Genomic DNA, 14,755 nt, shown 5'->3' on the forward strand with positions numbered 1-14,755 from the left:
CCTAGAGGCCCATGTGAATGACACATTTTTATTAAAATAAGGAATAAATATTATGTAAATTATGCCCCCAAACAGCAGCTATGGTGTCTAATTATTTTAAGGCAGCTTAGTAAGGATTCATTTTAGTTTTCTAACCAAAACAAAGTGAAAAGAATAATGTATATGTTAATGGCTTCCTACATCTCAATATTAGCATTTGGAGACAATATACCAATCATCTTTGCATCCCAGAAACTGGGAGAATGTATCTAACATAGCAAGTGTTCAATTAAAAGCTTCTAATAACATAGTGCAATTACTGAGGCAATCAATAATATTATGGTGCAATTAAGTATATATAAATAATTTATTTTATTTAATAAAATGTATATGCTGAAACATCCACATGGCTATGCATGTATGTAAAACATACATACTGGTTTGCAGTCCTCAAATCTATCTTTTCAGAATTGCTTTCCAGGAGTATAATTGGTCCTTCATTTTTATTTATTTTTATTTTTATTTTTATTTTTAACATTTATTCATTTTGGAGAGAGAGACAGAGACAGAGACAGAGACAGGGCATGAGCCAGAGAGCGGCAGAGAGAAGGAGACACAGAATCCAAAGCAGCTCCAGGTTGTGAACTGTCAGCTCAGAGCCCCACGCAGGGCTTGAACTCTCGAACTGCGAGATCATGACCTGAGCCGAAGCCAGACACTTACCAGACAAAGCCACCCAGACACCCCTTTAGTCCTCCATTTAAAATGAAAAAAAAAAAAAAATATATATATATATATATATATATATTTTTTTTTTTTTTTTTTTGAGAGAGAGAGAAAGAGCGAGAGAGATAGAATGTGAGCAGGGTAGGGGCAGAGAGAGAGGGAGACACAGAATCTGAAGCAGGCTGCAGGCTCCAAGCTGTCAAGCGCTGAGCCCAATGTGGGGCTCAAACCCATGAACTGCAAAATCATGACCTGAGCCGAAGTCAGATGCTTAACTGACTGCGCCACCCAGGTGACTCAATTAGTCCTCCAGTTTTACCCATGCACAACCCAGTTTGGCTTATTCTGTGTCATCTTCAGAATCACTGATCGTTTGGAACAGCAACTCCTCTCTGGTGGGGACTCTCTTGTGAATTTTCGGATGTTCCAACACCAGCCCTGACCTCTACTGACAGATGATAGTATTCCTCCCCCAGCTGTGACAACCAAGCCTGTCTTGAGATATTGCCACATATCTCCTGGTGTGCGTGTGTGCGCGTTGTCCTTAGATGAGAACCACTGTTCTACATGGAATGAGTGGGTTTTTTGTGTGAACGTTGGTACATAAAGAACAACACTGAGAGAAGTTTGTCTCTGAACCTCAATTTTTTCCTCCCTTCTGTATACCTTTTTGAACATATATTTTACTCATATTGTTTTGAAATTTTGATTATTTTGTAAATATAAATTACTGAATATATCATTAATATCTAATTTTCAAAAGAAACTCTTACCAATTGTTTACCAAATATTTTCACATCAAACTAAGAACATCAGATATTTTTATTCTCATACTGTGTTGTCTTCTTTTGGTAAAGGATGGACACATTTAAAAATATCTTTTCCAATGCTCTAACTTTTTAGTGTAGTAAGAATAATTTTACTCTTTATTTAAGTGTCAAAACTGTTTTTGGAATATGGGATTTTATGGAATAATGAAGCATAGTGGTCTTTCCTCTCATTTGACAACTAAACATATAGACTTATATTTTCATCCCTTAATCAGTTATCAATTATTATTATTGGGTTAATGCATATTATTTTATATGCTTTGCCTATCCTGCAAATGCAAGCAATGCCCAACTCTTGATGTCAGTGTGACAGAGGGGTTGTCCATTGACAAGGTGTTTCTGTACTCACAGATGGAACAGGAGTGTTGAATACACACATTAGGGCACAGAGGATTGTTTCTGTCCATGCATGGGTGCTGTGAACATTTCTTTTAAAACTGAAATAATAATGCTTATGAAAAAGGAAATTGAAATCCTTTATAAACATTACATAGATATCAAGGAGAACATGTACTATAATAGCTTCTGTTCAAAAAGATAATAAATAAAGAGACTAAGAATAAAGACTTGATGGGAGAAAGTAGACTGATTTGTTAAAGATTTCAAATTTTCTAGGTTTTTAGGATTATCCAAGGTATAAATACAAGGTAACTAAAGAGTCTTGTCCATGCATCTAACCTCTTGATTTTATCAAAATTGAGATAAAAAGAAAGAAAGAGAGAGAAAGAAAGAAAGAAAGAAAGAAAAGAAAGAAAGAAAATAAAAGAAAAGAGGGGCACCTGGGTGGCTCAGTTGGTTAAGTATCCAACTTCGGCTCAGGTCATGCTCTCGCGGTTCATGAGTTGGAGCTCCGTGTAGGGCTCTGTACTGATAACTCAGAGCCTGGAGCCTGTTTCAGATTCTGTGTCTCCCTCTCTCTCTGCCCCTCCCCCACTCATGTTCTGTCTCTCTCTTTCTCTCAAAAATAAAAACATTAATTTTTTTCTAAGAAAAAGAAAACATCTTTTTGATCATGCAAGGAAAGCTTTAATGATCACTACTGCATGACATCTTACAATAAAAAAATATTTAGTGAGCACTTCCTGACTGTGTTAAGGAATTTATAATAATTTAACTTAATTCTATCAACATATTTAAACAACATTATTATTCTTTGCTCATATATTTGAGATTCAGCAAGGTTGAATGAGTAGAAGATCACACAGCTACTAAGATGTCAGAATTCCCACCCTGGTCTTCCTGTCTTTAAGAGCTAAGTACTTCTCAGGGCCCCTGGGGGGCTCAGTCAGTTGAATGTCCAACTTCAGCTCAGGTCATGATCTCACAGTTTGTAAGTTCCAGCCCTGTGTCAGGCTCTGTGCTGACAGCTCGGAGCCTAGAGACTGCTTTAGATTCTGTGTCTCCCTCTGTCTCTGCCCCTCCCCCACTCGTGTGTGTGCGCGTGTGTGTGTGTGTGTGTGTGTGTGTGTGCGCACGCGCGTGCTCTCTATCTCTCTCAAAAATAAACACTAAAAAAAAAAAGAAGTACTTCTCTAAGTAGCACTCTATGCTGCCTTAGACAAATAAGCATTTTTTGAGTGACTGTTAGGCGTAAGTGACTCTGTTTAGCATTTCATGCGCATTGCTTCACGAATTCTTACAATAATCCCAAAATATAGATGTTAATTTTGTTTTACAGATAAGGGTAGAACATTTCCTATATGCCCACAACTCTTGTGACAGAAACAGGAGTCAGAGATGAGTATTATTCCCAAATACTTGCTTTGTACCGTAGCTGTATTTCCTATCACTCAGGACACAAGATTCTCTAGTTTGTAGTTCAAGATTTCTACATAGCTTTTCCATTCAATTGTGCTCATATCTATCAAGTCAAATGGCAAATGTGATCTATGTGGTAAACAATAAACAACTGACCCTTGACAAATGCAGGATTTAGAGGTGTTGACCTCTTCCATTCATACACAATTGAGAATCCACATATAACTTTTGGCTACCCAAAAACTTAAATACTAAGCCTACTGTTGACTGAAAACCTTACCAATAACATAGTCAATCAACATATATTTCATGTTATATGTACTAGATACTGTATTCTTACAATAAAGTAACTAGGGAAAAGAATTTATTATTAAGAAAATGGTAAGGAATGGGGCACCTGAGTGGTTCAGTTCGTTAAGCAACTGACTCTTGATCTTGGCTCAGGTTATGATCTCGTAGTTCATGAGTTCAAGCCCCATGTTGGGCTCTGTGCTGTCACATGCTTAGGATTCTGTCTCTCCCTTGCTCTGCCCCTCCCCCCTCAAAATAAATAAATAAACTACAAAATAAAGAAAATCATAAGGAAGGGAAAATACATTTGTAGTACTATTATCAAAAAATAATAATAATAAATCCACGTATAAGTGGACCTCCGCGCTTCAAGGCCATGTTGTGCAAGGGTTACCTGTATTCAAGGCGGTTAGCTAAATCTGACAGAAACCCACCTGCTACACTACTCAAAAAATCAATTAATATTATAATTTAATTATACTAATCAAAACTAGCATGCAAATTAAATATTTCACATTTTCTTTTATTCATTTAAAATTACTGCAAGAGGCAATAAAGATCTTTACATGTCTAAAGATTAAAGCATACCATACCTTACTAAGCTATTAGCGCTGTCAGGATCTTGTGCCAAAACCGTGCCAACAACAGTCCCGATCTTGGCGTTTTCATAGACTTCCATGACATAAGAAGGCATGGAAAACAGTGGTGGTTCATCTACATCCCCAACGATGATCTTCAGCATGGTAGCATCTTTAAAAGGACCCAAGTGAGAAAAGCGAAAATCAAGGTGTGTATTTGCTCCTTCTATGGTGAGAGTATATGACTTCTTTTTCTCATAGTTCAGTGGCTGTTGGGAAAAATATATATAAATAAGTTTTCCACTATTATGAGTGCCATGACATTTCAAACAAGCCCTTTTTTCCCATTCTTAAAAACAAACATGGATAGATTTAAGTCAATCTATTTCCATTCGTCAACAGACTATGAAGTTCATCTTCACAATAATATCTAAAACAAAAATCATGAAAGCTCAAGTCTGAATCAACTTTAATTTTTCACAGGTATAAATATGATAATAACTAGGAACAAAAAAATATTTCCCAAAGGCAAACAATCCTTAGTCTCCAGTAACTTCTACCTTCTCTTGAATCTGCATTAGTAATCTTAAAAAATATTTGTTGCTAACTTTTTGACTTTAAAAAATAGGGTTTTGTTTTGCATTTAAATAAATTATGGTGTATTATTGATTTTTATCTATCATCATCTTACTTTCACCTTGCTGGCTTTACACTTGGTATTTTATTTTATAATCTGATAAATTTTAAGTTTCCCATTTAACAATATTTCCTTAGAATCTTCATAAAATATTTTATACAGATTTTTGAATCTTATTTTTATTGTATTAATTATATTTATTTTCTATTTTGATGCTAAACTTCATGTATTTGTTTTGTGTTCATTTTCTTTAATATATGTTGATGTTTGATCTACTTTTTAAAATTATAATCTTTTTTCTTGAGTTTATTCATTTTGAGAGAGAGAATGAGCAGGGGAGGAGCAGAGAGAGAGGGAGGGAATCCCAAGCAGTCTCTGGGAGGTCAGTGTGCATAACACAATGTGCAGCTTGAACTCACAAAACTGTGAGTCTGACACTTAGCTGAGTCATCCAGATGTCCAAAATTATAATCTTTTTCTATTTGTTTATACCATTTGCTTTTTTAGCTTTGAGTCCATATCAATACTTTCTCATAGTTTTTTTTAGGGTTTTTTGTCTTCTATTTTAAAATCATCTGGCCAATATATATATTTCTTCTATTGATAATATAGGTCAAGAGTCATGAATTTACTTATAATAATGAATTTGCTCCAAGGAATATATGGTCTTTACAGGATATAAAATGGTAAATAGACATTTATATCACTGTATATTTAATTCCATAGACATACTAGTTTTATGAACATGATAATGATACAAAATCAGATATGAGAGTACCTATAAGCAGCTATGTATCGTTTCTAAGAGGAAGTACTTTTCCACATAACTGAATGCAAAATTTTAGACTTGATGCATGTAATAGACTCTATGACCTAAAATGAGCTCAGATTTAGGTTAACAGTGTCAAAAGTTTTCAGAGTGATGTTAGTGCAAAGGATCCAGAGGTCAGCCGTTTTAAAGCCTGGTGAAGTATCCACTGATGCTGGTCTGCCTGATTAATACCTATGGGAAGAAACTGAAAAAAATTTCATCCCTATTTCTGCACTGATTTTCTACCAGGACGCTTCAGCCGTGCAGCCTTCTTTCTTGGCAGTATATAAGAACGATTGTTTCCTGTGGGGCAACTCAGATAGTCTCTTTTACCCTAAGAGCCAAGGAGAAGCTGATTAGAAAGAATGTCCTTAATGGGATTTTATAAACACAATGATCAGTCCTACTTGTGATTATTTCCCTTATCTCTTCTGAATTGCCTTGGAAAATTGGCCTTCCTAGAGACTGAAGATTGTATAGAAGGAAAAAACAATCATTTAATTTCCAAATGAGATATTAAGAACCTAGAACCTATCATACATCTCAGGGACACGGATAAGACTGGGTCACTGCAATAGTTTACAAGTTTTTATAAGACAAAGTGAAAATGTAAAAAATTATTAAAGACTCAAATGCTTAAAAGTACACCATATATCATATATACATATATATATGTGTGTGTGTGTGTATGTGTACATATATATATATATATATATATGATAAAATACTATATATTTTAGATTTCTGTATATTTTTTTATTTTTTTAAATCTTTTATTTATTTTTAAGAGAGAGAGAGAGGTAGACACAGAATTGGAAGAAGGATCCAGGCTCTGAGCAGTCAGCATGGAGCCCAACACGGGGCTTGAACCCATGAACCGTGAGATCAGGACGTGAGCCCAAGTCGGGCACTTAACCAACTGAGCCACCCAGGCACCCCAAGATATATATTTTTTAAAGAAGTGTTCATTGGTTCTGCAGTTTATGACTCCACCAATTGTGAGTCATTTCTATCTGAGGGAATTTAAATTACAAATAAATTGCCCCTTTTCCTTCCTTGATCCCTTTCTCCTTAACGTCTCCTTAACATTAGTGAATGAGAATTTGTCTTTCACTAATTCAGTACATCTCATTTGAATCTAAATGGTCTATCCTAGAAAGAGCTCACACCTACCACCTATCAGGGATTGGGTAGATGGATATGATCCCTGCTGGGCACAGAGGAGCATGGGATGTCAGAATCCAGGTAGTTGCTCATGGAAAGCAACATCCTTGGCAGGTTTTAAATATGTTTAAATCGATGAATATGTTATAGTCAACCTGCTGCATGTGGTAAACTTCAATGATTAAGGCTCCTGTCTTTGAACTTCAGTGTTTGAGACATTAAAACTAAAATTAAAACTAAAACTAAAACTAAAACAAAGCCCCTAGGATTTGTTTATTGGGGATGCTTAATATCTCTTTTCCACTATAACAGAGGATTGTAAGAGTCATCTCCATTTATTCATGTTGTAGACTTACGCATCTTTCTGACTCTCAATGAAATTTGTAGAGGTAATTCTGGCCTCCTCTACCCTATCAAATATCACTATCAAGCTGTGCATTTAATATGACAGGCATTTCTCGGTTTGTTTTTAGCAGGTCCTTTGGCAACTTAGATGTCATTTATCTTAACACTAGCCTACCTACTGCTAAGGTACAGGCTGTTTATGTGGACACATGGTTTCATGCTTATGATTCTCTAACATATATTTAACTACCTCAAGGCAGTGATAATCGTTTTGTAGGAGTTGTTTGCCACAACTGGCTGATGGGTGGATAGGGATCCATCTAGAGTCACTAAGGAATGAGAATATTATTTAAGATTGAGATAGGGTTTTAGAAGCAAATAAATTAATGTAAATGGAAACATTTTAACAACCTCATTTATATAGAAAATCTGCTAAATTGGAGATTTATTATTATGTATAAAGTATGTTAATTCTTTGTTTTGCATTAACATGACAACAGTACATAGGTATTAGATTAGGATTATAATATCCTTTTTCCTACTCCAAATACTCATCATCCACACATTTTAAACAGATCTTCCCATAATTGCCTTCTAATCATTTGTTCCTGGGAGACTATTTAAAACTCGCCAGTGGGTTGTACTTTCCATAGTTACTAGATTTTTTTTTTTTTTACTTAAAAATAGTATATCAAAAACAGTATAACAGGAATGGTGAAATCTATTATCTAAAGCCTGATTTTGATAAGAAGATACTGGAGGGAAAAATGGTCAAAAGAAAGAAAATTTGCCCAGGCTATTGAGTTACCACAGAAAGCAAAAACATGAAATGTCAGGCTCAAGTTTTTAAAACACAAAACATCCATTTTTCCTGCCTTAAACCAAAATAAAAACAGATACAGAATAACTCCATAAACATGAGGCATTGCATGAACTTGATAAGGGGTATTATATAGCCAGAGACTGTTCATGAGAATAAGAAAAGGATATTTTTTCCAGTTCTATATTAAAATGTCAACTGTCCATGTTTTTAGAGGTCTTTCTGGCTGTATTCTGAAAACGTTCATACTGAATAGTAATTAAAACACTCAAGCTAAAGAAAAAAAAATGAGGAAAGAAACCTTCCATCTAGAACTATCTGAAGACTCTTTGAAAAATAAATCTTTGATAATTTGCTCACCGATTATCTACTCCATAAATTTTGCCTCAGCAAGATATTTGGTGTGGGGGATGGAGGTTTATAATTCAAATATAGTTTATTTAATTTAACAAAATTGCAAACTTATTTCAACTTTCTATTTTTAGTAATCTGTAAGTCTGGATTATCAATTTAGTGTTTAATATGAGAAGTAGGTATGCATAAATTATACTAAAGCATTCTACTGGAGATTACTAATCTAGCACTTATGTTCAGGAAGAAATATTCTAGGAACACGATCAAATTCTTTTTTTCATTTTTATGGAATTTACCTTGGGTTTAATGCTCTGGACATGTTCGACTGGTTCAAGCTCTCTGAATTATAAACACAGTCTATCATATCAGCTCATACTTAACAAATGCAAGGATTTGTGTTGCCAAATTTTGTAAATTAAAATTATTTTTGATAGAGTATGTGTCAGTACTATAATTACCACAAATACAACATGGGTAGGTATTGACAATTCTCAACTTAAAAGAAAAATTAAATGCGCTTCAATCACATGAAACTGCAGATATCAGCAATGGATAACATACACAAAAGATAATTTTAGATGATCCGATGCAAGATACCTGTCTTTCTAACTTCTAACCACCCAAACATTCCTGGGGTAATTCTACTTGTGATGTGCTCTGTTTTACTACAATGGTACTGAGAAGGATTCCGTAGGTACTCAGAAATGCAAAATTAAATTAAATTAATCAATTTACATTCACTCTAATTCAGTCACTTGTAGGATGAGACTCCAGGTTTGGTGTTCAGAAATTTCAGCTTTGCAGCTGTGGGCCATAAAGGTGTTTTGTTGTTGTTGTTGTTGTTGTTTGTTTGTCTTTGTTTTTCTAGGAAAGATAGATTTCAGATAACTCACACCACAATTATATTGGTTAGAGGATGGATTCCCCCATATAATATCCCCTTTTTTTTAAGTTCAAAATTGTTTGCCTGTGATCTCCATGCTCAAAGGACAATGTAGTTAAATATAAAGCCACTAACTCACATTTATTTCTCTTAGTCTCTGCTACATACTGCTCTATGCATGCCTAAAAGTAATTTCCCATGCAAAGTTTTCCCTGACCCTCCTTCAGCTTTGAAAAATTGGCTCTCTTATCTGTGAGCTCATAACAATTTAAGTAAACCTATACCATTAGCATTTGACATCTTGTATTATTATAATGTTTCACATCTACTCCGTTTTCTCTAAGAGAAAGAATATTATCTAATTCATCTTCATATTTCAGGTATCTGGCATAACTCCTAGGACATGGTGGGTGATTAATAGCTCTTGCTCAGTCTCAAACATAGCTGTATTTAGAGTACAGAAAAGTGCTATTACACAGTTTACGTTTGAAAGATGAAAACTTCTGTATTCTTTCTAAAATATGAATAGCTTACTCCTATGTGTGACCTAAACAACGAACATGTATTAACTCACTTAACCATCACAACACTTCCATGAGTTATAACTGTTTCCCACTTACAAATGAGAAAAATCAAGGCACAGAAAAGTTAAACTTGCCAGGTCAACAACCCATGAGTGGTATACTTGGGATTTGATTTCAGGCAGTGGGACTCCATACGTTGCACCCTTAAGTGCTATGCTAGACGATCTGAAATCTTTAGCACATAAATAGTGAAATAGAATATTCCAATTCGGTGACTGAAGATGAACCGATTTTTGGTGGACTATAATATCCCCACAATTAGAAGATACGTTCATGCATCTTTTCGAGCATTGGTTTATAACATGAAAATGAATAACTTCATTAATTATAATTTCATTAATTCCGGCTACCAGAACTTTATAATTTCCTTAATTCACAGACACAGAGCTAAGAAACTTAAATGCTTTTCACACAAATTCCTCTATCTCTTCTGCCCATGCCAGAAGACCTTATCCTCGTGTGATTTTAATGTCCTCAGCCACTGGGGTTTTTCTTACTTCTCTTTAATTACTGCTTAATATCCTCATGCAGTTCACTGTCAATGAGTTGACTCCAATATTCATTTTAAATTTTCGTTTCCTAATTTCATCCTATTACTTCTAGTAATTACTTTTACATATCATTGCTCTAACGTATAAAATAATACTTTTCCCTCTGTAATATTAACACATTTTGCTTTACTATGGATGGTTATCATTCCCATCAATCATTTTCCGGCCAGCTCTACATACTCGAGACTTTTTAATTGTTTCTCATTAATCACTTCTACTTTTCATTAAATCACACTAGTATAGTCTTCCTCTGGACTTATATAACCATCATAGGTACAAAGATACTGAAAACAGCCTTTAGCCAAGTTGCTCTATGTATCGATTCACTTCAGAGTTCAAGAAGATCCTAAAATTCCTTTTTTTTAATTTTCTTTTTTCTTTCTTTTCTTTTTTTTTTGTAATAAGAAAAAGAGACTTATATTTAAAATATTTTTAATATTTATTTGAGAAAGAGAGAGTTACACACACAATGTGAGTTGGGGGAGGGGCAGAGAGAGAGGAGAGAATCTCAGGCAGACTCACACTGTCAGCACAGAGCTCTATGTGGGGCCCAAACTCATGAAACCATGAGATCATGACCTGAGCTGAGATCAAGAGTCCAACACTTAACCAACTGAGCCATGCAGACACCCCAAGAAGAGACTTCTTATGCTCTCACCTTGGTCCAATTTTTATATTACATTCTCATCCAGATTTTATAATGCAACAGTGGGGGATAAGAATGGAATTGACATCTGAATGCATTTTAATATATGCAAATATCACTTCAATCATACAAAAAAAGGGGGGCACCTGCGTGGCTCAGTTGGTTAAGCATCCGACTTCTGCTCAGGTCATGGTCTCACAGTTCATGAGTTCGAGCCCCACGTTGGGCTCTATGCTGACAGCTCAGAGCCTGGAGCTTGCTTTGGATTCTATGTCTCCCTCTCTCTCTGCCCTGCTATCTCTCTTGCTCTTACTTTCTCTCTCTCAAAAATAAATAAACATTATTTTTTTTTTAAAATCATGTAAAAACATGGCTAAATCCCTGAAATAGTAACTGATACTATTATTAAATTTTGCCTTATGAAAAAATGTATTTTAAATGATAATATTTTGCCCAAACCTAAGAAAAATGGCATGGATTTGAATAACATTTCTTCAGTTAGGTTTTCTTATTATGCCATGGTTTATGGTCCTTGTAAGAGATCTTTCCTGGAACGTAGACATTCTGTGGACACTAGAACACATGTACAAACTTTCCTGTTGTAAATTTCTCTGCACAGAAGAGAGTAATTCAGTGTGGATAATTTCAAAGATGTTGATACAAATAAATAATATGTTTGCTTGCTGTCACTGGAAGATGGGAAAAAAATAAATGGGAAATTTTTATTTCAAATAACAAATGCACGTATATTTTGTGATATATAAATATATATTGTATATTATGTTATTTATATTTTTATACAGCCTATATGTGTATTGTGTGTGAATTTCCATATATATGGTAACTTACCAATAGTCCATGTTATGAACAGCTTAACTCATCAGGACGTTTCAACACATTATCAATTTCCAACTGACATAGTAAATTATATTATAGAAATATACATGTAAAAAACAGCCAATTCACATCCAAAGTAGTTTCAACTATTAGCTATCACTTCATGGCCATGCCTATTTATGAATATAAGAACAAAGTTGTCCCAAAGCAGTCCTCTGTCAAAAGTCATTTCAAATATAGTGACAGATTTAACTGAATTAAAATGTGACTCCTCTCTTTAACTTCTGGTTGAACAGGAGAAGTACTTTCCAGATAGCACCTTATAAGAATAAAAATAGCAGTTTGGAAGATTTTTTGATAGTCACATCTCTAAAGAATGTTCAGACTTTGGAAATAGTTCATTAGAATTAGACATCTATTTCTTCTTTAAAAAAAAGGGCACAGATGTGTTTGCCTTTATGGGCATTTGCAATAGGTTGGGCTGTCTTCCTTGCTGCACTTTATGGCTCGGAGCCCCAACTTTTACAATCTAATGGCAAGGAACATTCTGATTCTTATTCTATCAGTCAATGCAAGGCAAAGGAATAATAAAGAAAAATTCAGTAAACATATCCCACTAAACAACCAAAAATGTGATTATTTGGCATAGACCTAGTATCGTTATAATTGAACATATTTCATACTTTTTTCTTGTATGATTAACTGAAACTTGAAAAAAAATACTTTTATAACTTTTTATGTTTACTCTATGGTCCACTTCAAATCATTTTATTAAATAAAATAATAGTAATCTTTTTTCACACTGAACACTATGAAGATAGTACAGACGGTTTTTGCTGAAAGTCAGAACAAATAGGGTTGGATCCTTGAATTAAAAAAAAAAAAGGATCAAGTACCATACAGAGTGCAAATTGATATGAAACCACAAGAAGAGAATCTGAGAAAAAGGCTGCTAAGAACACACATCCCTAGCTACAGAGGTTTATGGCGGAGGAAAGAGTGCATCAACTTGCATTCATCCTTATCTTTTTTTTCCCCTTTCCACCCAGTCAAGCTCCATTAAACAATGAATGAAAGTTATCAAAGTGTATTTACAATGTACCACACCATGGACCTGTGAATTCAACTTGGCAATTTTCTGATAAAGGGATGATATGGACAGGAATGAGCAGATGCCCTGCAAACTGATTTAGAAAGCAGCCCTGATTTTGATCTTTGGGAAGATTAGCTGTTCTGCCTTGCTGGCTAAGGTGAGCTGCCTTACAGATTAAATAAGAAACCTGTTTTAAAGGACTGTTTTATCCATTTCCTGCCACCTGAATGAGTACCTCTTAAAGGTTAAAAACAACTGAGTTACATAGGTTATTTTTCAAATTGCAGTTGTTTCTAACATGCAGTATGTAGCAATAAAATAACTCAGATTAATAATCTTAATCTGGGGCACCTTGGTGGCTCAGTCGGTTGAGCATCAGACTTTAGGTCAGGTGATGATCTCACTGTTCCTGAGTTTGAACCCTGCATCAGGCTCTGTGCTGACAGCTCACACCCTACAGCCTTCTTCGGATCCTGTGTCTCCCTCTCTCTCTGCCCCTCCCCCACTCACACTCTGTCTCTCTCCCTCTCTCTCAAAAATAAACATGAAAAAGGGACGCCTGGGTGGCTCAGTCCGTTGGGCTTCAGACTTCCGCGCGGGTCATGATCTCGCAGTTGGTGGGTTCGAGCTCTGCATTGGGCTCTGTGCTGACAGCTCAGAGCCTGAAGCCTGCTTCAAATTCTGTGTCACCTCCTCTCTCTGCCCCTCCCATGTTCATGCTCTGTCTCGCTCTGTCTCTCAATAAATACAGCATTAAAAAAAATAAATAAGATAAAATAAACATTAAAAATAATAAACAAAATCATAATCTGAAGGATCAAATAATTAGATAAATGCAAACATTAATACTTCTTGAAGGAAGTGTAGACTACATCAAAAAATTAATTCATGGAAGAAAGTGAAAGATTATTTTGAATATATCATCATTACCAGTACCATTTGTACAATTGAAACAATTCTTATCTTGAAAAATACCTGTTGTGTGTGCGCACAATATTGAATAAAGAATGTTATTTAAATATATGTGCACACATATGTACATAAACTATTTTGAATTTGTTTTTCACGAACATCATCAAATTAATTGAGGCCATACGGGGTGGTAAAATCCCTAGTGTTCTTAATTGCATAATATATAGTTGTATTTCAGATCCTGCATATATTCAAAACATCCATCAACCTCATTTTTTGCAAATATGCTGTAACTTCCTACTTTACAAAGACCTAGTGCTCAAAAAGCAAGCACTGCTCTCCTCCCCCAGCTCCCCCACACCAGCTGGATCATTGCAAACTTTGCAACCATTTACTTCAAATCCTGCTTGATTTTCTCAGGGACGGAGGCATACCATCACGGGTTGTTTCTTTCTACCCTTGATCAAGATCCTACACAGGGTCATCTCTGCCCCAGCCATCTTTTTAAATCCAATATCCTCTCTTTAGTATCCTAAGTTTCTTGTCTCTATTGACCTTTTACACACCTGCATAGAAAACACACATTCAGTCTCTCAACTTGCAATTGAAATCCTCATTTTATCATGTACTCATTTATATGCTTTATAACATTCCTGGTTACAAATTCAGGAAAGAAAGATTAAAATGATAAAACATTTTAGGTGAAGACATCAATATTTTACATAGTCTAGTGATGAATACTGTTCTGTAAGTATTTATACGCTCTAAATTGCAGTTTGCTGGGGTGCCTCTGTGGCCCAGTTGGTTAAGCATCTGATTCTTGATCTTGGCTCAGGTCATGATCTCACAGTTCATGAGATCAAGCCCTGTGTTGGGCTCTGGACTGATAGCATGGAGCCTGCTTGGGATTCTCTCTCCCTCTCTTTCTCTGCCCCTTATTCACTCTCCCTCTCTCC

At 35.2% G+C, this 14,755-nt stretch overlaps 1 protein-coding gene across 3 annotated transcripts in view; it reads right to left on the minus strand.

Annotated features, from left to right (window-relative positions):
• Window positions 1–14,755, minus strand: part of CDH18 (cadherin 18) — a 489,837-nt gene that overhangs the window by 74,864 nt on the left and 400,218 nt on the right. For all 3 annotated transcript variants that reach the window (XM_060634390.3, XM_060634394.3, XM_060634393.3), the window contains exon 7: window positions 4,178–4,431. In XM_060634390.3, the coding sequence (XP_060490373.1) occupies window positions 4,178–4,431 (254 nt within the window). The remainder of the gene's footprint in view (window positions 1–4,177; window positions 4,432–14,755) is intronic.

This window comes from Panthera onca, chromosome A1 (genome assembly GCF_046562875.1).
Source record: "Panthera onca isolate mPanOnc1 chromosome A1, mPanOnc1 haplotype 2, whole genome shotgun sequence".
Lineage (NCBI taxonomy): Eukaryota > Metazoa > Chordata > Mammalia > Carnivora > Felidae > Panthera > Panthera onca.